A 24,244-nucleotide genomic window follows, 5' to 3' on the forward strand; every position below is an offset into this window, starting at 1 on the left:
GACCAGTGACCAGCAAAGAGGTGGCAGCCCAGTAAAGACACATACCAGGCTGGGCAGACTGATAAAGGCACCTAAGAGATTCGTGGACTATCACATGGAGACCAAGTAAGACTGTTCCATAGTTCATGCATACATCACTAATGCAACCCAGGAACTTTTTCCGGAGTGTTAATGAGGTGTTATTGTTTTGTGATGTGCAAAAAGAGGGCGATATGTGGCGACGCACTCTAGTGTTTTGAGCGTGCACCTAGGGGGTTGTGGGAACGCGCAAGCGGGGCATGAGAGATGCCGCGAAGGTGAGCTGTGCAACCTGCGTTCCCGGCGCTCGGGGAATAAACCTCTCAAACCTCCTAAGTGTCCGAGTTATTATTAATTTCGGAACGCTATACTTGTGCACATTTCACGTTATACACTCTTGTATTATGTTAGTAGTTCCACACAGTTTAGTAAAAAACATGCATTACAGTAGATTTCATCCAGCAGATTTTATTCACAAATATCGTGCTCCAGCACTGCACCCCAATAATGCAACGCGAGCCGTGTGTTGTAGAAACTAAAAAATAAGGTTAAACCTTAAGTTTCCTCACGGTGGACTTTTCAATAGGTCCAAATAACGCGATATGCAATATGCAAAGCGCTCCTCTAAATCGAGTTTCTGAAGGAAGTGCGATATGCAAGGCTGTATTCCGCCACAAGTTATAACAAAAACGTAAACAGTAAGTGCCATATTATCAAGCCTGGGCGATAAAATTATCGCCGCTTTATCGGCAGGAAACTGCCGCTAAAGTGGCGATAGTGGGCTTGATAATAGGCTCTATGGAATTCCAATCGAAGCCCATGTTAGATGTGAAGGACAGAGCTTTGATTGGAATTCCATGAAGCCTATTATTAAGCCCATTATCGCCACTGCCGATAAAGCGGCGATAATTTTATCGCCAAGGCTTGATAATATTCACAAACTTGACATGCTCTTCCTCACAGAGACCTGGTTCAAAGATACCTCTCACTCTATTTTTGATCTCCTGCTACCCACAGGTTATTCCATATTCAGGAATGACAGAACTGAAAACACGGGGGGAGGTGTTGCAGTCATCTTCAGAAACGCCCTCCAACTTAAGGCGTCTCCTATCAGCCCCCCCATACCTTTGAATGCCTTTCTCTTGAGCTTCAATTGCAACACCGTTCACCGCTCAGATTCCATATCATTTACCGCCCGCCTCGTAGTGGCTCTTCGTTTATAGAAGATCTCAAAGACTTCATCAGCGACCAATACTCTCAAAGTGACAATCAGACCATTGTGGGTGACTTCAATCTCCACTGGGGCGCACCGCACGACTCCTCTGCGAACTCACTGGCCACCTTCCTCTCTGCAAATGATCTTATCCAACACTGCACTGAATCAACCCACTCCAAAGGCGCTATCCTGGACCTTGTCATTTCTAAAGCAGGCATGCTTTCTACTACTACCCCAATTCATGTAGATTGGTCTGACCACCACCTCATCCCATTCACTCTTCAACTTTCACACTCTATAACTCTTGGCCAACCCAAGAGGGCCATCTCCTGGTTCCGTGATGCCAAAAACATTGATGTCGGTCCCCTCTGTGAATCAGCCTTGCTATCACTTCCAAGGCTAGACCCGAACATAGCTGTTGACGATCTCACCTCCCAATGCCTCACAGTTCTTGCAGCTGAAATTAATAACGTCGCTCTACTCAAAAGCAAAAGGATAAGGCCCACCCCCTCAGCACCGTGGTTCAACAAATCCCTTTATGAGGAAAGGAAGCAGCTAAGATCCCTGGAGAAGCATTGGAGGCAATTGCCCTCCACTGACAATTTAGCCTTGCTTCGCACAGCAAGATCCATGTACCACAAGCACATCTTCCTTGAGAAAGCGACGCACTTCAAAACCCTCCTTGATTCCGCCAAAAATAGACCCAAAAAACTATTAGATCTCATCAAGACTCCGAGCTGCTCTCCCCCAACCTCCAAGGTGGAGGATTCTACAAAGAGAGCAGCGGATTTCGCTATTTTCTTCGATGGAAAAGTGAAATCACTTGTGGATCAGGTTGCTCATCCTACACCTCCAGAGGAGCGCAAATCCTTAGCCATTTGGCAGAGCTTTGACCCCATATCTGAAGATGCCCTTCTCAAGTGCATACGCGAAACAAAGCCCTCCAACCATTCTCTTGACCCTATCCCCAGTGCCATTGCCTTTGACTTCTATACCCATTCCCTTTCCTATTGGACCACTCTGATCAACCTCTCCCTCTGGCAAGGCTCCCTTCCTGTCTCCTTCAAAACTGGGCAGGTCACCCCTCTGCTTAAAAAACCCACTGCTGATGCGAAGGACCTCAACAACTTCCGCCCCATCACTAACCTTCCCTTCCTTGCGAAAATCACAGAAAGATGTGTAGCAAAACAACTCTCTCGTCATATCAAGGACAATGATCTTCTTGACAATTGTCAGTCTGGCTTCATGCAAAACTGCAGCACTGAAACAGCCCTACTGCAAGGGGTTGATGACGCGCTGAGGATACTCGATTCGGGGGGGTCCTGTCTTCTAATTCTCCTTGACCTTTCTGCAGCCTTTGACACTGTCAATTACAACACCCTCCTCAATATCCTTCAACAGAGAATGGGCATGGAGGGCACTGTGCTTAAATGGTTTGCATCCTTCCTCTCTGACAGATCCCAAATGATCAAAATAGCGAACAGTCTTTCTTCTCCTGTGGCGGAAGGTCAGGGTGTTCCTTAAGGCTCTATACTTGCACCCACATTGTTCAATCTCTACTTAGAACCACTGGGAAACCTCCTAAGCAAATCCGGGATTCACTATCATCTCTATGCAGACGACACTCAACTCTACCTCAAGGTTGCCTCCACTCATGATCTCTCCTTCCTAAGCTCTACTCTGGACTCCATCCAAAACTGGATGTCAACTCATCAACTGATTCTGAATCCCTCCAAAACTGAATTCCTCCTCTTCTCCTCCTCACTCTCTCCCCCCCGGTTCAATCATGGATGGATCAGATGAATCTACTAAACAATAAACCCATCATTGTCGACAGCGCAAAATCCCTTGGAGTCATTCTAGACAAAAAACTCAATCTAACTCCCCACATCAATTCTATTGCAAAATCTGCTCGTTACCAACTGCGCCTTCTTTGGGGAATCCGACGCTTCTTCCCGGAGCAGGACCTTATAACCCTGGTGCAATCGCTGGTCCTCTCCAGACTAGACTACTGCAATTCTCTTCTTACTGGCCTCCCCAAATCTCACCTGTCCCCACTTAAGTCTGTTTTCCATTCAGCAGCTCGCTTCATTTATGGGGCCAAAAGAAGCGATCACATCACACCGATGTTATCCACCCTCCGCTGGCTTCCCTTCGAGGCTAGAGCTATCTACAAGACCGCTTGTATCACCCACAAAGCCTTGCACTCCTCCTCTCCTCGCTACCTGGCGAACAAACTGAAACTCTCGGGAGGCTCTAGACCCTCACGCAATGCGGAGAATCTTCTACTTGAACCTCCCACTTTCAAGAAGGAGAGAACAATGGCCCAATCCTTTTCAGGCAACGCAGTGAGAATCTGGAACTCCCTTCCGCCTCTGCTCCGGACCACCGCCTCCTCCCTGGCCTTCAAAAGGGACCTCAAAGTTCTCCTCCTCCAGAGACACCTCCAAAAGTAATTCACGTCCTCTTGTTATTTGGAGGAAGACTTCCCAATACTGACAATTTCCACGACCATGGAAGTGCCTTCCCAGGGTATTCCTGGGGTTGGAGTGTCTGCCTCTTTGCAGTATTTTCCATGTACTTGTGTTCGGTGCCCTTGTATAACATGCACACACCACTTTGCCCTTGTAACACACGGTGTGCTACCTCTCACATGTTTTTACCTCCATTGCCTACATAACGCTTGTTCTTGTGCCTGAGTGTCTAGCACCTTTTGCAGTATTATACCTCAAATGATACTTTGTTTTCTCTTATAACTGCACACTTGTCACTTTTTCCTCCTGTGCACTTTTTACTACCTCATGTATTTTTGGCTGCTCACAATTTTTACTACCTCATGTATTTTGTTTTGCTCACAATTGTCACTATTACCTTTACTACCTCATGTATTTTTGGTTGCTCACAATTTTGACTGCCTCGTGTATTTTGTTTGCTCACAAATGTCACTATTACCTTATGTAACGTAATGTATGCTTTTGTCATCTGTTCTTTTGTAATGTTTCTCATTATGTTTCATTTCTGTTCCTTTTGTGAAGCGCTCTGACACCTTCGGGTAAAGTCCGCGCTATATAAAAATGCATAAATAAAATAAATAAATAAATAAAATAAATATGGCCCTAAATTCCAAACAAGGCAATCCTGCCCTGGGTACCCGGTGTTTTAACACTCGTCGCCAAAATTGTTGAGAAAATGCTTTTAGAAGTTGAAGTTTATTCATTAAAAGACCGGATACAGGGATACATCCTTCTTGACCTTCCTTCCCACTCAGCTGCCTTCAGTGAACTGTGACAACGATCCAGAACACTGATATATGTAGACAGGAGGAATGGAAGCAGGTTTACAAATGAAAATAAAAGCGCATGCCAATCAAATCCAAATGAAAGAGCACATGCAAAATACGAGCTTAACTATAAATACATCATAAAAGAATACAACAGACTTCCTGGGGGTGGGTTATGTTTGATAAACGACATGCTCAAAGTATATACATTTTGATTAAATGTAGTTGGATTAATGATTTAAGATTTGGCTCAAAATACACAATTTTCACACATTTATAGGAAAATATAACGCAGTATATTTTGAGCCGCTGCTCAGCTTATCCCCTCAGAATCTCGTTTCGCGTCAACTTTGTCACTTCTATTGGAATTTTCAGGTATCGTCCTTCTTTCCTTTTCCTGCGAGGCTGGGACCCTACGTTCTGTCCCCTTTCTACGTCCATGCGTCTCCTCTGCCCCGCGTGCTGTTGAGCTGGGGCTTCCTCCTCCCGTTCGCGCTGCATTGTGGGACCTCGAGAGCTCTCCGAGAGAGGCAAGATGGACGCGGGCTTCTTCCGCGTAAGTAAATCTATTGGGTTTAACAGGGTTCGCGCGCTGGGACTACAGTGGGTGACAGACAGATGTGGCACCCGCAGCTACATATTCCTCAGCTTATTTGTCCCCTCCCCGTCTTGCTGTGTGAATGAGAGAACTGGATTTGGGGCCCTGCGTGTTTGCGTGCAGGGGAGATCATGCTGCGTGCACTGCCCTGTCTGCTGCTGGGCCCGTGGTGTGTCTACGGTGCAGACCTCCGTGGGAGGTGTGGCCTTTAGTGAAAGCCTAAGCCAGTGGCAGTTTACTGAGGATGAGCAAAGGCTTGTTGTTACATGAAGGTGATCCTGGTCCCAGACATTGCGCACATCGCTGGCAGTTCATAACTTTGGAGCCTAGACTAGCTGACCATATGTTAGCTTCCAGCTCTAATTTAGTTTTCCCCTCCCACTTGTATCTATTACCTGTAGTCCTAATTGTTATAGAAACTATGCAAACCTAAATATAACCCTGGCTTTATCAACTACTGGCTTGTTGATTGGAAGAATCTGAAATCTCCAAGGAACTGGAACTCCGCTCCTGTCACTTGGATTGCACCGACACTTTTCTCTGCTGTTTGTGTTTCTGTTGTTACTGACCATCTCTGCTAAAGTTGTCATGGGCCCATCATTCTCACTTTGTTTTTATTATACTTACATTTCACCGTGGTAGTTTTAATGTTGTTTTACCATTGTAATTGCAAGGTTATAAGTGTCAGAGTTAGAAGAAAAGAGCTGTTATATGTTAGAACCACACATAACTCGTGAAAACTTTACATCGCTAGACGTAGAATTGCCAACCAGACCCCTTGTCATAAAGTCCTCTTCATTCAGTCCAGATTTTTTTCCCAGTCCAGCTGACAATTATATTGTTGCTTTTACACCGTTGGTATGAATTTGTTCTTGCGTGCTGTTTTTATTCACCTGGCCGAGAATCGTATTGTTCGTGCACATTCATGAGTTAAATGTGCTCCGTGTGATATAGAAGAAATCCACCCTCCTTCACCTTTTTTGGGGTTTTATTTTCTGAGGCACATTATGCAATGTAACTGTCACACAAAGAGAAGAAGTACTTAAACTAGGGTTAGAGTCCAATATACTGTTGTATTTTATTTTACTTCATTTTACTTTCTGCATTTCTCTTCATAAAGCAACAAAGTACCAAATGAAAGCAATAGTAACCTACACATGTAACAAAATCAGAAGCATTGGTAAATCCAATGGGTCTGGCACCACTGCATATGCCTTATAGCTTTGTTAATGCTCGTTTTGGCATTTGTTTTTGTAAAACTTTATTTTCGGGGTGCTTATAAACAGTATAGAAAGTTATTGCAAAAAAACAAAATTATTCTTGTGAACGCAAAAAGCACTCATTCCATTGTAGCCCCCAGTACTGAAGGGGGCTGTGCTCTTTGTGAAAGAGCACTACGCCATTACTCTGAATGAGGTTGTCTTATTTCTGAAGTAGACTGGCCTATTGCCCATGTTGGATTTGGGGGGTCTAGGGGTGATGTGAATGACGCAACAGACCAATGGAAGAAGAGATCAGACTGTTAGTGTGTGTATATTAGAAGACTCCTCAAGATCTGGATCTTCGAACAGTAGCGGCACCCCCTCCCCTCAGCGCCTTGAGACCCCCCACGGGTATGTAGTGCGCTCTACAAGTACACTGATTGATATATATATATATATATATATATATATACACATACATATATATCAATCAATCAAAGCTTTATTTCGATATAAAAAATATCTTAAAAGCACATAAAGATTAAAATACAATACATTTTTTGATTAAAAAAACACTCATAAATAATTAAAAGACGAGAATAAAAAGACATTAAACCATTTACAGCTTTGAACATGATTTTAAAAGTAAAAAATCACCTAGTGAAATTTGTCATAAGCCTTTAAGTCTAATCACCCATGCCCAGCTGAGGAATTTAGTTACCCCACAAGCCAATGTAGTGTTAGGATCTGTCTGTAAGATTCTTAAGGCAGAGACATGGCTCCTAGTCTCGAGCTGCGGGCAAACAGGTTTTAGCCATTTCAATCGGGGTTTGTTATAGGTGCTGAAAACAAAAAAAAGGTGCGGAATAGTTTCTAGTGCAACGTTACAGAATGGACAAGTGGCAAGTGTTTGGTGAGGGGGTTTCCACTTAGAAGTGCGATCTCGAACCGGTAGGGTTCCCAATCTAAACTGGATGTACAAGGCCCTATCTTTGGGTTTTCTGATGAAGTCCATATAAGGTTCGAGAGAGTGTACTGTCTTATGCAGACGAAATTCGTCTGTGAGTCTACCCAGAATTTCAGCTCTAGCATCTTGAGCATCGACCCACAACCAATATGCTCGCTTGACCTCCAGTTTAGAAACCGATGCACCGGTCTCCCATGCAGCACTAAAACCAATAGCTGTTAACAGCTCCTTAACCTTTGATAGCCAAACAATTTTATGAGACCCCGGCATATTCATAACTTCTCTAAGGCCGTCTGCGTAGCTAGCTAGCTCAGGTGTACGCCACAGACGAGCCCAATAGAGAAGCGGACGCAGGATTATAAGGTCTTTAATAGATCTGCGGCCACGGTCGTGTTGGAGAGGTTTGTTAGGCATGCCCCTAGGTAGGGACAGAAGCTCCCTAAAAAAACAAGGGAATCGACATTATTGAAGCCCCAGAGCTCCAGGATATATATATTTTTATATATATATGCACCAACAATTCCAGCCACTTACGGCGAAGCAGGAACTCTGACCGACCACAGCAGATTAGGCAAGGTATGATTTATTTCGTTCTTATATCGCAGCAAGCAACGACGCGTTTCGGGCTTCAAGAGCCCTTGATCACATTCAATGCTTGTATGTGTATATATAGATGTGTGTATGTGTGTGTGTGTGTATATATATATATATATATATATATATATATATATATATACACACACACACACACACTCAAACACAGTCTTTCAGTTAGATACACACCCCTAAAAACTACTAGATGGCGACACATGGGCGAGGATTATGCGTCTTAGTTTATTGCAAAAAACACAACGGTCAATCGTGTTGGCCTAAATATATCGGAACTTAATCCCATGATCTGCACTATGACATCAGCACCCCTTCCGCCTATCAGTGCATTGCAAGCCCTATAAGACCTGCTTTCCCCATAGTCCTAGGGAGGGCCGCAGATTATGATTAAACATTCCTCAAATATGCATGAATGGAATACATTAAGAAGCATATGAGTGGGACAATCCTCACCTACATCCTTTATTAGAATTGAAAATTCTTGACACAATTGCTAGAAAATATTTTTATTCTATGTCCATTCAGAGGCTTGAAATTATGCTTGTTCAAAGCTGACCACAAGAGCAGAAGCGACGTCTACAATTGGCTTGTGATCTAAAATCTTAAACATAGAATCTGAAGACCAGTCAGCCGCCGCCATGATGTCTTCCAAACGGAATCCTATAGAGTACAACTTCAAGGCCATTGCACCCCTCACCAAACGTGTACCAAATAAGGAGGTGTCTAAACCTGCTAACCAGCTAAGGTGACTAACAACAACAGGCACAAAAGATTTCTTTAAAGTAATATGTAATTGATCTCCAGCAGTTTGCAGCAACTCTCTAGTGCAATCTTCATTAAACTTTTAAACAGCACAGTACGCAAAGTTTATGGCTGTCTGGAAAAGTCTGGTAACTCTCGCAACATGACTGCGTCTTGGTACGATTAGAGATTTTGTCATGTCATGCCAAACATATCTTATGAGTGGTGGGTGCCCAGGATTGCTCAATGTAGAACAAAGCTTGCTCTGAAAGACCCAGCGTCTCCAGAAACCCTCCAGTTCCTCAAGACCTGCTAGAATTGGAAGGAAAATGCTGCGCCAACTTGGGAAAGTGCCGATTGGTGGGACATGTGCTCCCGCAGCACAGACCTTAGTACATGATCAAATGCACAATGTTCATAAATGAGCTATATGCAATCGTATCACATTATTCTAGAAAACGCAATTATCTCATGCTGCTGGAGCAGCAAAGAAAGAGGAATGACTGGAGACAGCAGATCTTTCTAGAGCTGGCAGATACCTGCTTGGCAGAAGGGGTGCTAATGTCATACTTCTGATCAAGGGAAATTAAGTTCTGATATGTTTACTATAACGTGATTGGCTGCTGTGTTTTTGCAGCAAAATAGGAGAAGCATTATCTGAAGCCTACCGTCCTGATTTAGTATTGCAATCACAGTAAGACGATGGACGGGCGCTGAAACTTTTCAGAAACTCACCCCAAGTCACTATTAGATAATGGATTGAATCCATCATCGTTCTTTTGCTCACTTCGCCATCCCAGTTCAGACCCAGCCATATGCAAATCAGTCTTGACCCTGTTCCTCATGGGAACAGTCCAGCCCAAACTGGCAAGCCAGGTCTTCACTGTACTGGAAACAAGCAACCTGGATCCTTTCATGGTTAACACCCCTCATCAGTCAGGCTTGCTTGAATCCAGGGGCAAAGTGAGCAAGGGACCTATGTCCGGGCATATCCTTCCAACTTAGGGCGAACCTGGCCTTGCAGTTCAAACTGAACTGTTCCCATGGGGAGAAGGGTCAAGACTGATTTGCATATGGCTGGGTCCAAACTGTGGTAGTATGGTGAGCAAAAGAACAATGGATTTAACCCAGATCTGTGAGTGGGAGAGAGTGTTTGAAAAGTTTCAGCACACTGTTCATCATCTTGTGTTACTTAGTATTGCAATTAGCCATTCAGTCTGTAGTGTTTACTACATGTTAACATGGTGACTATGGATAATCTGCACTGCATAGTTTAAGATTGTGGGCAGCATGTTCTTTGCATCAGAGCAAGTGTGTGCACTATGTCTCAGAGATTCACCACTTGTATGCACTGTAGCATTTCACGTCACTGCTTAAAACTAAAAGCCCAGTTTATTCTACCAAAAGGCAGCATTCTGAAGATTTACATTGGTTATATCTGTGTTGTAGACTGCGAAATAGCAAGTCACAGACATTAAGTCTGTAAATGCGCGTAATTCATTCTGAAGACAGATGGCAGTAAAAATTATTACCCGTTAGCAAAACACCATGGATGGTAGGTTTTTCCACAGGCAGTTTAGTTGGGGGCATTAAGTGTGTGATAGTTAATTGATTTATGTGTATGTAATGTGAGATTATTAGTTGGGCATTATGGTGAGGTGCTTGAGACTCACTTGTTGATTTTAGATGTTAGCTATCAGCCTTTGCATAATTGGGGTTGCACCTCTGGAATTAGGCAACTATGTTGAACTTTCTTGCTTGGAATGTTCGGCGGTTGAATAAACAAGTTAAAGCACACCAGGTTGTCCTTTATTTGGGCAGGCCTATCCTTTTAGTTGCTGAATTCTAGGGAGACCTGCTTGTTGCAAAATGGTGAGATTGTTGCTGTTCCTCTTTTTCATGCAACCCAGATATTTATTGCAGGATACTGAAGTCCTCTATTGAACATTTATTTGAGACGCTGTTGGCTGTTGGGAGTGTGGTATGTCTTCTTAGGCAGTGCTGTTGGAAGCATGACACCCAACTGTATGTTGGACCAACCTGATGGTCAGGGTTGTGCAAGAACTCTGCTCGCTGAGAAATGTCAGTCACCATTCTGTAGTCCCTTGTCTTCATTTTAGTCTTAAAGTTGTGAGCAACTAAAAAGGCTGATAGTTGAGAGGCTGGTATGAGAAATATCTTTGCTCAACGTTCATCTCGCCCCCATCTTTGCCCATATCCACCTCGATTGGGAAAAGCATGCAATCCAGACTAACTAGTGTCCTAAATCTACAAAACCAATAAGGCCTTTTGAATACCTGCTTTCTGGAAGATAGATTAGAGGCATCCGTTGAGGACGATCAAATGTGAACAGGCAAAGTGACGTATTAGTCCTTAAACCAAACTAAACGCTTATTAAGCTTTGCATGTCTCTGCACCCTTTTCCTTGGACAAGGCACAATACACAGGGTGCATTGGATTAGGACATTGTCCATCAACCTTTCAGAACTCTTGTTAGAAGTGTTACATTTAACTGACTTGCAGAGTTGGGTGCACAGTCGTCATCAGAAGGACTGGTATGTGGCTGAAGAGAGCGGCTAAAGCCTTTCGGTTACTGGAACTCCTACTGTGCAGGGCTGCACACGTTCTAAACAAATATGCCCCAGCCGCGTAAATACAACACACACACAAGGCTTCAGGAAAACTTTAAGGAATTACTTGCAAAGACATCATCTATTATTGTCTACCCCAAACCTTACATGCACCCTTTGCTATCCAAGGAGGATCGAATCCTGTTTCTGTGTCAAAGGAACAACCTGCTACAGATTAGATCCAATAATGGGGGCACTGCCATGAGTGACAAATGTACCTGCTCACCGAACCTCGGAGACTAATTAGAAAACAATGTTTTGTACCCTTTCTATGGTGAAAGTAGAAAAAAAATTGCTTACTTCCATGAACAACTCTAGGATAACGTGATGCGACAAAATGTTTATTCTATTTGCTCACCAGAGTACTGACAAAACTCAAATAGTCAATTACCATGTAAGAGAGGGATGGAAAAAGTAGCCAGAATCCCAACCAGAATGGCAAGATTTGCAGCAAAGAAAAGCATTACTTAATTGGTAAGACTGTAATAAAAGAGAAATTGCATGGCTCATGGCAAAGAACGTCATTTGTTGAACTCAATCAGTCATTGGTAAAGGGGGCGTGAAACCACTCGGATTAGGAGAATGGGTAAAAGATTAAAATAAACTTAACTAGGAGGGAGTAATTTAGGTCCATGTCTACCAAAAAAGCACTGGCAAAGGCATAGTCTTGCATTGACCACCAGCCCTTTGGCTTTGTCGATTCTTGCTTTTTGTCCTGATTTTTGGAAAACATTGTTAGGGAAGCTGCCGACCCCACACCAATTTAACAAATAAACATTGTTAAAAAAAAATAATATATTTTTGGTCTCAAAAAGCATACCTTGCATAGCAGACTGTGGCACTTAAGGAAACTGTGAGGATGTGCTTGTGAAAGATCAGAATGCAGTTACTCTACAGCAAAGTTGACCATCGGGCTGCCTCATTACCCCCTGCTGTGGTGGGTAGAAGAAAAATGTGAATGAACCAATTACAGACCACTGGGTGAAGAAGGTTGTGTGAACGCCCCTATAATTAAGTATATTACAATTTAAGTAAAGCAAAAGGTCTTCTTTAACATTTGACATAAAACCATCTTGTTCAGGAGAGATGAAGCGACCTGGGATGTTTCTTTGCTGAACTAGCATAGCCAAGGAAAAGTGGCCACAGCTAATGTTAGGTCTAAGCCTGTCAGACAGCACAACTGTCTTTTTTGCTAACATCATCTCGGGGACATTCGGAAAGCTTCGCATGGAATACCTTCAACCCATTGCTTACCATTGGGTTTGCAATTTGTAACTCACATTTGCTTGCTTTCGGTTTGCTTTCTTTATTTGTTTTAGGCTGTCCAGCTTGAGTTTGTCCCGCCCTTTATTTTCCAAATCCTATTTACTGTATTCTTCCACCAGTACTGGAATTCTGTAAACATGCCTTTAAATCTTTTTCCTATATTGTCACATTTGCTGTGCATTCAAAGACCGAGATCAGATGTTAATGTCTGTCTTTCAGGGAGCCTTGCCACTTTTCTTTCTTTCTCTTTAAAATGAGAGGATTTATGTGACAATCATACAGGCTATTGGGGTTGTGCTTGAGGAAAACTGCACGCTGTTTTTTTTTATTTTTCCTAGAACAACAACATGTAAATGTCTGTAATAAACTGCAGATATTTCAGAATGTGTCCGAATTATGAGGGCACAAATGAATTTTTTGGGGTAAATCTGAAGTTTGGTGGACACAAATATTTTAATGCGACTAAAACAAATCAATACACTAGGTAATGACATTTCAACAAATTATCGTTTGTGCGCTGTATATTTTTATCAGTATATCTGTGAAAATGTAAGTCATTTCAATTGAAGATGTTACCTGTAATGGCAGTATGCTACCACACCAGGCATGCTCCATTTTTACCATACTCCACTCTACTCTGCACCACTCCACACTAAGTCACTGCATGCTTCTCTGCACGACTAAACTCTATTCCACTTCACTCCTCCCTACTCTACACCATTCTACTCTGTGCCAATGCTTTCTACCTCGCACTATGACACTCTACTCTTCAATATTGTACTCTGTGCCACTGCGCTCCACTCTGCCCTGCTCCACTTAGCCCCGCTCCACTCTGCATTCTGCTCTGCACCGCTCTACTCCACCACTCTGCACCGCTCTACTCCACTGCAATCTACTCTGCTCCATTCTATTAAAAATCATTGCACACTACACCACTGCATACTAGGCCATTCTACACTGTACTTTACGCAACTTGACTCTAGGTCACTCTACACCACTCCACCATACTCCTCTCCCAGTACCTCATAAAGAGGTTGGCAAAAGATGGAGACCATTTTTAGGCCATCGCTACTCCCGCCTTCTGTATGTACCATACGTCATTGAATAAAAAGACATTGTTTAGGAGCATTATGCTCATCATTGCCAACAGCATCTCGGTGTGTTTACATAGTGGTGCCGGTCTCTTCTCTAGCTGGTGTTTGATGGCTCTACTTCCTATTTCTGGTTGGATGCTGGTGTAAAGAGCCATCACATCCAAAGTCACAAGAAACGTGCTCATACCATGTTAGATCTGATAAGATGCTTAAAATGTGTTTGGTATCCTTTGTGTGACAGGAGGTTTTGTACTATAGGTTGGAGGAATAGTTCTACGTACTCCGATAGCCTATCAGTGAAACCCCCTATGCCCGAAACTGTAGGTCTTCCTGGAGGAAAAGGGAGGTCTTTATGTACCTTGGGTAGGGTGTATAAACAGGGATGAGTTGGTCTAAACACTTTGAGATAGAGGTGTTCGTCTTCATTTAATAGCCCCTCCAAGTGCCATTCTCCCAGGTGTTCATTGATCTTGAGTATTAGCGGTCCTATGGGATTCATGTCAAGCTTCCCATAGCAGGTGTTGTCATTCAGCTGTGAAATTCTCTTGGTCATAGTCACCTTTGTTGATTACCACAATGTTCCCACCTTTGTCATTTTCTCTAATTACAATTTGGTCGTCCAATGTGAGCAGTTTAATGGCCTTACGTTCTCCACTATTCAGATTGTCCACTAATGTACGTTTTTTTAGGTCTCGGCTGGCGTTGGAGCGCGCATGCGCTCCTCGCCTCGAGACTTATAGTGAACAAGTCAGTTTGGAGAAGGGAACTCGAGCCCTGCCCCTATTTCCATTGAGTAGCTTCAGCATTTATGGTAAACGCTGGCTTCCCATTGGAAAGAAGGGTTTTTGGTTGCCTCCCTTTGGCTTTTTGCTGGACTGGCTCACCTGATTCACGGCTGTCTTGAAGACTTTTCTTATCTGCTTGTTTATTTAACAATCAGATAAGAAAAGTCTTCACAACAGCTGTGAAGCAGGCACGGAACTCAGAGGCGCACAGGGAGGACAAGGCAATGGCGAGCGCTTGTTTTACTTTATGGTAACCAGCTTCAACTAGAGATCTCCTTCTTGCTCAGTTATGAACATCCATCCGCAGTTGAGCACACCCAGACCCCGAGAAGGCCTTCCGTGCACAAAGAAGCCAAGGATTGGAAGATCATCATGTAACCTACTGACATGCACCGTGTGACAGTTTAGCACACCCAGAGCCCGATAAGGCACTCCTTGCACAGAGGCCAAGGATTGGATGATCCTGTGACCTACTGACATGCACCGCGAGACACTCGCGTTGTATTTCAGCTTCAACTAGAGATCTCATTCGTACCCGGTTATGAACATCCATCCGCAGTTGAGCACACCCAGACCCCGAGAAGACACTCCGTGCACAGAGAGGCCAAGGATTGGATGATCATGTCATGTGACCTACGGACATGCACCGTGAGACACTCGTATTGTATTCAGCTTCAACTAGAGATCTCAGTCGTGTCCGGTTATGAACATCCATCTGCAGTTGAGCACATCCAGACCCGAATAAGGCACTCCGTGCACAGAGAGACCAAGGATTGGATGATCATTGTTAAGAAAACTGCAACAGTTGAAGTGTGAAGCAAGCAGTTTATTCAGGCCTGTCCTCAAGCACCAACAGCTCAGTCTGAACGTTCTAAGGTGAGCTCCTCACCAACATTCTAAGGTAGGGACAGTCCAAGGGTAAGAGAAGGGAGAGGGGAGGGAGGAACATACCAAGTGTATGATAATACATTGTCTGAAAAAAATGTAAATCCAGTGGCAAATTACAACACACCTCCCTCTGTAAGGAGAAGAAAAATAAAATTCTGACAAAAAAACATAATTACGGATTAAGTAATGAACATGCTACTGTACAAAGTCTTATTTTGCAAAGTCCTCTTGCCAATGGGGTGGACGGCGTGTTCTGGCCTTCCTAGGTAGTTGGTCGTTGGTGAATGGGTCCTCATGGTTCTCTCCTCTAGCTGACACAGGAATACAAACTCTTGGGCAGCAACTTACATTGTCCATGCTCCATGTGTTACCATCCTCCAATACAACTGAATTATGATTTACGCGCTGGATTCTCAGTGGTTTTGAGAAAGAGGATATTTTTGTACGACCTACATGTGGTCTTTTGATCACAACCCATTGTCCGACACAGAGATGCCTACTGGTTGTTCCCCATTTCTGGTCTTATCTCGCTTTATAACTAGATTGATGGTGGTCCACCTTTTCCTTGACAGATTCCCTATCAACCCATACCGGACTACCACCATTAAGCCAATTGGGTGTGAGTTTAGAACTAGGATTCCTCCCTTTAAGGAATACAAAGATTCCTCCCTTTAAGGAATACAAACGGAGAGACTCCGGTAACAGCATTAGGGGAAGAAGGATCGGACCATAGAGTTTTCCTAATGCTTCTTCTATGGGTTCGTGTGATGTTAGGGCCATTTGAATTATGTTTTTTAACATCCTATTTGCCCTTTCCACCATTCAGTTGGCTTTAGGGCAATAAAAGGATGTTCTTATGTGTGAATTGGCTAAATCAGTTAAGAATTTTGTTATCACTTCAGATGTAAACTGAACACCATTGTCAGTGACGAGGGTACTGGGTATTCCTTCTTTAGAAAATACATCCTTTAGGAATTCAGTCAGGGCCGATGTTATTGAGGACACTATTTTTGTAGAGATCCAATGTGAATGATAATCAATAAGTACAAGTATAAATCTTCGGGAGTTGTTTTGTAGGTTTAGGGGACCAATGATCTCTAGGCCAAGTTTGTCCCAAGGTTTGGATGGAACTGATAACGGAATGAGGGGCGCTTTATGGATAACTTTGGATTTGTACCTCGTACCACAGGTTACACAATCTTTCACAGTTCTTTCCACCAAATTATCCATATTGGGAAACCAGTAGTACTGTCTAATTTTACTTTTGGTCATACCTCTCTCTGGATGACCTTCGTGTGCAATCGCTATGATGCATTCCTATCAGGAGGAATATTCTGGTACCCCGAGGTACTTGATCACCTATAGTGGACAACTCATCTCTCACTACCCAAAAGGGTTTCAAGATCGTTATAAGATTTAGGCCATCCTTTCCCAATCATACTTTTTAATTCTCTTAAAACTGTGTCTTCTTGTGAACATTTCTCCCATTCATCCCTCTCAATGGCAGGACGATCAATAGCTAGGATGATTTAATCAGGTGGATTGCATTGGAAGTCATCATTGGAAATTGGTAGTCTTGACATACAATCTGCAATAGTATTTTTCTCACCAGGAACATAGCACATAGAAAAATTAAATCCTTGTATGGCTAAAACCCACTTTGAAATACGGAGGGTGGCTCTTTCTATGCTTTTCGGTCAAAACAGCGGAATAAGGGGTTTGTGATCAGTATGTAGGGTAAAGGGAATTCCCCACAAGAAAAATTTGGAATGATTTATCGCCCAGTAGCAAGCAAGGGCTTATTTCTCAATCGTAGAATAATTACATTCTGGTTCTTTCAATGCTCTGTACGCAAATGCAATTATTCTTTCATTACCATTCAATGTCTGCGTGAGGGATCCACATAGGCCCTTCTTGCTAGCAACAGTTGTTAAGGTCGTTTTTGCATTGGGGTCAAACATACCTAAGGTAGGGGCTTTTATAATAGCTTGTTTGATGTACTGGAAATCTTGTTGGCATTTGGAATTCCAATCAAAGGGAGAACCTTTTTTAACAAATCTCTCAGGGAATGTGTATGTTCTACAAAGTTATCCACAAATTTGGCCATATACTCTACTAAGCAAAGGAAGGATTTAAGCTCTTCTTTATTAGATGGAGCAGGAGCTAGTTTCACTGAATCAATCAAGCTAGTTTTAGGTCTAATGCCTTCTTCAGATATGGTGTGTCCCAAATACATTTACAGATTTCACCCCTATCTTACACTTCTCTCTGTGAGTAGTGAATCCTGCCTTGCTCAACTTACTCAGGACTTCTCTAAGGATTTTGTTGTGCTCAGATTCCGAATTTCCGGACATCAAGATATCATCTTGGAAGCATAATATTTTGTCCAGCCCATCTAAAATGTGTTGCATTATCCTTCGGAAAACGGCTGCAGCTGATGCCAAGCCAAATGGCATCCAGTTGAATTGGTAGGCCCCAAAATGTATTATAAATGATTGACTTTGGACACAGGGTGAAGGGCAACTTGATGATACGTTGCCGAGAGGTCAAGGACACTGAAGAATTTGGCCCCTTGTATGACACTAAGCATTTAGTTTATTTTGGGAAGTGGATGTCTCTCCACCCAAATGTTGGCGTTAAGGTCCCTAAGATCCACACATAAGCGGATTCCTTTACCTCCACTCTTGGATGCAACCACTATGGGAGCAAGCCACTCCGAACGTACAATTTTCTTCAATTACTCCACTGGATTCTAATCTTTCTAGTTCTTTCCTGAGGGGATCTCTTACAAGCAAAGGAACAGATCTGGATTTGTGGACCGAAGGTTTGTACTGTTTTTTCAGTTTGATTTTATGGAGGAAACCCTTCAACAAACCTAACTCATCAGAAAATACTTAAGGAAATTCCTCACACACTTCCATACCTACACTAGGTCTCTCTACCAAATACACAGGTTCAGGAGCAATGGGATCTAATTTTATACCTAAATCTTTCTGGTGTTTCCATCCCAATAAATTTGACCCTTGTTTGATAATGTAGACCTTTCCCACCGTAACTCTATCTTTGAAGTTAATTTGCATAATAAGCATTCCTACCGGGGGTATAGCGTCATGGTTGTATCCACCTGGGTTAACATCAGGAGGTAACAACACATATTCTTTGTCCCCTGAATTGGTTTCAAATGTGGCTTCATTGATAAGGGTATACAGGGAACAAGAGTCTGCAAAAACATTGTATGGTACATCATCAAGATATATATTTTACACTCAGGGTAATTACTATTAGACACATTATGAAGTTCAGCTACCTGGAATACAATGTCTTCATTAGGCACATCTTCATTGTGAACCACATGAGTTACATCTTTTCTCAAATCATGACACTCTTTAGAAAAATGACCACGCTTGTTGCACTCTCTACATACCACATTCCTAGCTAGGCATTTTATGTTATTCGCCAAATGATTAGGGTTACCACAGCGAAAACATTTCAATTTAGAGACATCAGACTTTTGTTTTACATTTTCCAAAGATGAAGTCTTACTCTTATCTTCCCTTGTGGATACTTTTGAGTATTTCCTTGTCATTAATTTGTTTCACATCAATATTGTCTTTCATCTCATTCATACAGAAGGCTGTATGCTATATACTCTTGGCTATATCAATTGCCTGTTTTAAATCTGGAGCATCTGCTTACAACTTCTCTTTGATTTTCTTATCTGCTGTGCACCTCACTAACTGATCTCTGATAAGAGAGTCAGTTAGTGTGCCAAAATCACAAGTGGATGATAAACCATGTAACACAGCTATGTAATTTGCTACTCTCTCATTTTTTCCTTGTGACCTAGAGAAGAATTTATGGCGTTCTAGAACCACATCATTTTTTTCTCCAAATAAGGCCTCAAGTTTTTTCAGGGTGATTTGGTACACATCATGTTGAGGATCTCCATGCGCATCCTCACTACCACTTTCACCATCAATTACAGTATCAGGTAGATTGTCATAACTTAGGTAAACATGCTAGAGAGATTTATGTAATAAAATGTGTTTGCGCACTGATGAAAATCTATCCCCACCCATAGCAATTAAATAAGACTCAAAAATGTTTACCTAATTTTTCCAAGTAATGAGGGGTTCACCCTCTTCACTTAAGAAAGGGGGGGGGTTGTAACATCGCAAATGACACCATATCCAATAGAAAGAGAATGAACCAAAGAATAGTCCAGAAGAAAGGAAAAGAAGGAATAGATAGAAAGCCAAAGGATAAGAAGGAGAAAAATAAAAGAAGAGAGAACAAAGGAAAAATATTCCTACATGTGCTGTTTAATTTGAATAAGGTAGTAAAGATATTCCAAGGTAGAGTAATTGAATAATAATACAGTATATGAATAGCTGTGCCTGTCAGCGTTAAGATGGACAGGCAGTACTGAAGGAATCAGTTATGGAGCTGTGCCTGTCAGCGGTTAAACTAGGTCAATGGATAATGCAGCAATCACTTTTTTTTCTGTTCAAAACGGGGAATAAAGATATGTGGGAGGCCCAATGGAGCGTCCCGACCTCAGCCTGGGGGCCAACCGCGGGCGCAAACAAAGCTCTTATTGATTGCAAACAACGCTGTGAACAGAGGCCATGGAGAAGCTATATCCGTCTCTGCGGCGACGTGAGGCTGATAAAGAGAGGGGAGGATTACAAAATGCAGGAAGCTAGCCTGGGCGCATAGGGCATACAGCTTGAAATCAAGCGCACCCAGTCCGCTGGCAGAATTGGGTAGAGTAAGGATATCTTAAGCTACTCTTGGTTGTTTACCCACCCAGACTAATGAAATAATTAGGGAACGTAATTTGTGGAAAAAGTGAGCGGTGAGAGGGATGGAGATATTCAAAAACAAGTAGAGGAACTTTCGAAGGACTACCATTTTGGGGATTGCGATGCGACCTGACAAGGACAGCGGGAGACGACTCCATGCCGGGATCTTGGATTCCAGCCAGTGTACCGCACAACCACAGTTCGATCTCCACAGTTCGTCCATATCCCTACTGAGCCAGATGCCCAGATAGCGCATGGGCCAGAAGCCCACACAAATGGAAATGGCACAGTGGCGTCAGTGAGTGGGAAAAGGACTGTCTTGCTCCAGTTTACCTGGATGCCCGAGAGCCTGCCAAACCGAATAATCTCGCAAACGAGAGGGCTAAGGTTCTCTTGGGGATGACGGACGAAAAGCATAATATCGTCCACATACATTGAGACGAGTAAGGAACGTGACGAAAAACAGATACCCCTGTGAGTATGGTGCTGCTGCAGCCTTGCGGCCAGGCGCTCCATCACTATAGCGAAAAGCATGGGAGATAGCCAGGTCTGTTGTTCTGGGCGCTCAACTTTCTTTTGACTTGTCTACTTGGTTTGTATGTTTGTTCTCATGAATTCAAGTATGTTGGTGTCGAACATTCCTGCCTTTGCCCAGGGAAATGTATGTGCCTTTGTGTGTGCGTACCATTCTTGGCAATCTGTATATATTGCCACTTCGTGGGAATACCGTGCACAGAGTATAGGGGTTTCCCAAAAGTTTACAGGGCTCAATGCAAAACCGAAAGTGCTCTATAAGTGGTAGTGTGGGCGAGCAGCCTTAGGGCTAACACAAAGGAGTGTAAGACATTTATTGCCCCAAATGATCAATAATGGACACATGACTCAAGGAGATGCAGACCATTTTTTTCTCTTTTTCTTAGCGTTTAATTGTCACGTGCCAAATATGTTATCTCTGACTAACTGTGGGAGAAGTCTATGATGAAGGTTCACCCTGACTCTGTAGGGATAGATGAGCACCCCTGCTCATGTCGCCACAACAATCGGCTCCTCCTCCACGGGAGAGTCCACTGAATCCATGTCATCACTCCTCTGTAGGGCCGCTAAGATTGCTTCCCAGGTAGTGGGAGTTTGCAAAGGCCCAGCAAATCTTCTCTGTGCAGGGCAATGCTCTCCGCTTTAGCCCATGTCAGTAAAGAGTGATACCACGCAATAGTGTGGCGGTCGCAGGAGACTTCCACCTCCTAGTGATCAGCCGCTTTGCAGTTGTCATGCCCATATCCAGAAAGTGGGATGGTACCGTATCTCTTTTACGTCTTCTAAAGAGATGCATAATGTAGGTTTCCCAATGAAAGGGTATGTCGCGCTTGGTGCTGCAGGAAAGGACGTCAGCTATTGTGTTCCGGTACCCGATAAGAGCAGGGCAGCGCCACAGCATATGTAAGAGGTCCGTGTCAGCTAATTGACACCGGGGACAGACCGTGTTCGCTCGAAGGAAATACTCATTGATTTTTGCTGGGGGTAAGGTACGCTCTGTGTACAGGGCTCGACAAATCATTAAAAATGCTCTAGACCTGCAGGTCTAGTAAACTACAAAATCTCCTCGACCTAACTTAAATGAACTTGACCTCAAACTCTGAAAACGGAGCAAATGTGACAAGTTAACAAGAATTAAAAGCATTTTTATTGTTCATTTACTTTGTGAGCAATAAAGATGCCTTTAAATCTTCCTATCTTGTCACATTTCCTCTGCTTTCAGAGGCAGAGGTCAAGTGTCAAGTTTGTATTCCTACTCGCCAGAAAGGGCGAGCAGGACCTAAAAATAGCTTGTCCTTAATCAATCTCACTCGCAAATGCGAGCGGTGGAGTGAATTTGTGGAGCCCTGGTGTATAATAAAAAAAATTGGATCTGGTGGAAGTGCTGAGTGCGAGGTATTCGTGTGGAGCTCTCTAGGGCTGCCGCCCACTCAGTCATTGAAAGGATGTTACAAGTCCCCCTCACAGTGAAGCTTCAAAGGTTCCAGTGTGATTGCAGTGTTTTGCCCCCCCAGTACCCTTCATGTGCAAGTACTGAATCGTGAGGTGTGTGGGAGGTTCTGTGGATAAGTTGCCACAACGAGCCAAAGGGCTGATATAAGGGAACGGTGTATTAGAAGGCGACCTGGGTGTAGCTCCTCCTCTGAAACAAGCATGGTGTATGGGATGAGAGCCCTGTCCTGGAAAAGATATCCAGCGTCCTGAATGTCGGGCACCTCCCAGTTGTGTAGCTCTGCCGACGCGGTGACCTCCAGGACCCCAGGAGAGGAATAGCAGGGCATATGGTATTGTGGAGCGGGCGATAAAAAGGCTTCTGTAGTAGCATTTGTGTGCCACTGTTAGCAATAGAGAGTCTGTGGGCCTTGAGCAAGGGTGGAACAAATAACGGAGGGAGAGATGTGATGGGGTGAATGTAGAGTGGCAGTGAGCTGGCGAGAAGCCAGACATCTGGCAATCCATTGTAACTGTGCAGCGAGGTAGTAATGTTCAAGGTTTGGGGCGGTAAGGCCTCCCTAGGCTGTGACATTTAGTGAGTGGCTTTTAATAGAGGCACCAGAGGCTGTTGCTGGCCACCAGCTTGCGGTTACGCGCACGAGCAGCCGCCAGCTTTCAATGTCTCATCGCGATCAGTTTCACCCAACTCCCGCTTCTCCCCACCACAGATCGCCTCTCGCAGCCGCTCGTGTGTGGCCAATGCTTGTTTTTCCAAGCTTGCGTCCTTGTTTTTTAGAAAGCACTGGCCACTTTTAGAAAGCACTGGCCGCGCACGCACACAACTCCTGCTTCTCCCCCTTCCCCACCACATATCGCGTCTTGTGGTCGCGCGCGCGGCCAATGCTGGTTTCATTTGTTGGTACACTTTGCCAACACTTGTTTCTAGTCTCGGAGACAACGTTGCTTTTGATTGGTAAGAAGTGCTACTACATCATACAGTAAACGTTAGTCAGTGTTCAATGCACTAGCCATGTTGAAAGCAGCGAGGCTATCATTTCCAGCACAAGCTATGAGTATTTCCACCAGCAGTGCTGCTCTGCACACCACTGCTTTTAGCAATGCTTGAAACAACTGTGACGCAGGGTGAGAAGAGAGGGGGATGGGTTGGCGGCGCCCAACGGTGATCCCCCGCTTCTTGTCTACTCCCGCCCTGGACCCGGGTGCAGGTACCCCCCCCAGACCAGCCACATCTAATGTTCCAACCCCCACCCCCACCACGGTTTTCTGTAATTCGCTTCTCTGCAGGCTGCTCATGCAAACTATAGCTGCCCCCACCCCACACACACGCGCCACCAACTACACGGACGATGACTTTAAAGCTGGGAAAATCGTGATGCAAGTAAGAAGTGGTGCATAGATCTGATCGTCCTGCATGCGCGTGAAAAGAATTGCTTGCCTCTTCAGAAGCCTTCCAGCGGTCATCGAAATGTGATGTGAGGGAAGAGAAACAGCATGTGATCTTGAATACTTTCTTTCGGTTTTGTTTCACAGAATATAACCATGAGAACTGGGCCAGTCTTACAAGGGAAAGAAGTGCGTGAAGCTTCAACCATTGTTTATGCTGTGTACCACCCCATCTCCATTTGCATTTTAAGTTTGGCAAATGGTAGCTACGTATTTGTTAAAAAAATAATTATTCTCCACGTAAGGAAGACAAGAAGAGGCCACTGGGTCTGGCTAGACAGTGTGTGGTTCATCTGAGAGCTAAATAGCAAGATCTTAACATACACAGGCAATGACAAACGCTGTGATTTTGTATATTTAAAAGACTTTTCCAAGCTCTGGTAACCCGGGCCCGGCACAAACTAAACTTGGGCCTAATCAGCTCATGGTTCCCTGTTGTAAATCATTGATTGGTACAGGACATTTGGTAGCCGCTGTAGCACACATTTCACTCTACTCGAAAAACATCCGTGCATGCTTCCAAATACACTATAAAATTAATGGGTGCAACAGCAGTGCCAACTACTCTCACATCAACAGAACTATAAGAGTTCCGCTATATCTGTGCACACCTCCTCGCGCACAGAATAGATGCAGCAGTGCAAGCTTCACTTTGTGTGTTAGTCTCTCTGTGCCTAATGGTATGGGTCTGGTCAAGATTTCCAGGACCGTGT

The 24,244-nt window shown here is 43.7% G+C and overlaps 1 protein-coding gene across 2 annotated transcripts in view; it reads left to right on the forward strand.

Moving 5' to 3' along the window:
• Positions 1-4,999: 4,999 nt before the first annotated feature.
• Positions 5,000-24,244, forward strand: part of SRRM1 (serine and arginine repetitive matrix 1) — an 836,097-nt gene continuing 816,852 nt past the window's right edge. For both annotated transcript variants that reach the window (XM_078681268.1, XM_078681269.1), the window contains exon 1: positions 5,000-5,070. In XM_078681268.1, the coding sequence (XP_078537394.1) occupies positions 5,050-5,070 (21 nt within the window). In that variant the 5' untranslated portion in view covers positions 5,000-5,049. The remainder of the gene's footprint in view (positions 5,071-24,244) is intronic.

The sequence above is a fragment of the Lissotriton helveticus genome, chromosome 3_1 (assembly GCF_964261635.1).
Source record: "Lissotriton helveticus chromosome 3_1, aLisHel1.1, whole genome shotgun sequence".
NCBI classification, from domain to species: domain Eukaryota; kingdom Metazoa; phylum Chordata; class Amphibia; order Caudata; family Salamandridae; genus Lissotriton; species Lissotriton helveticus.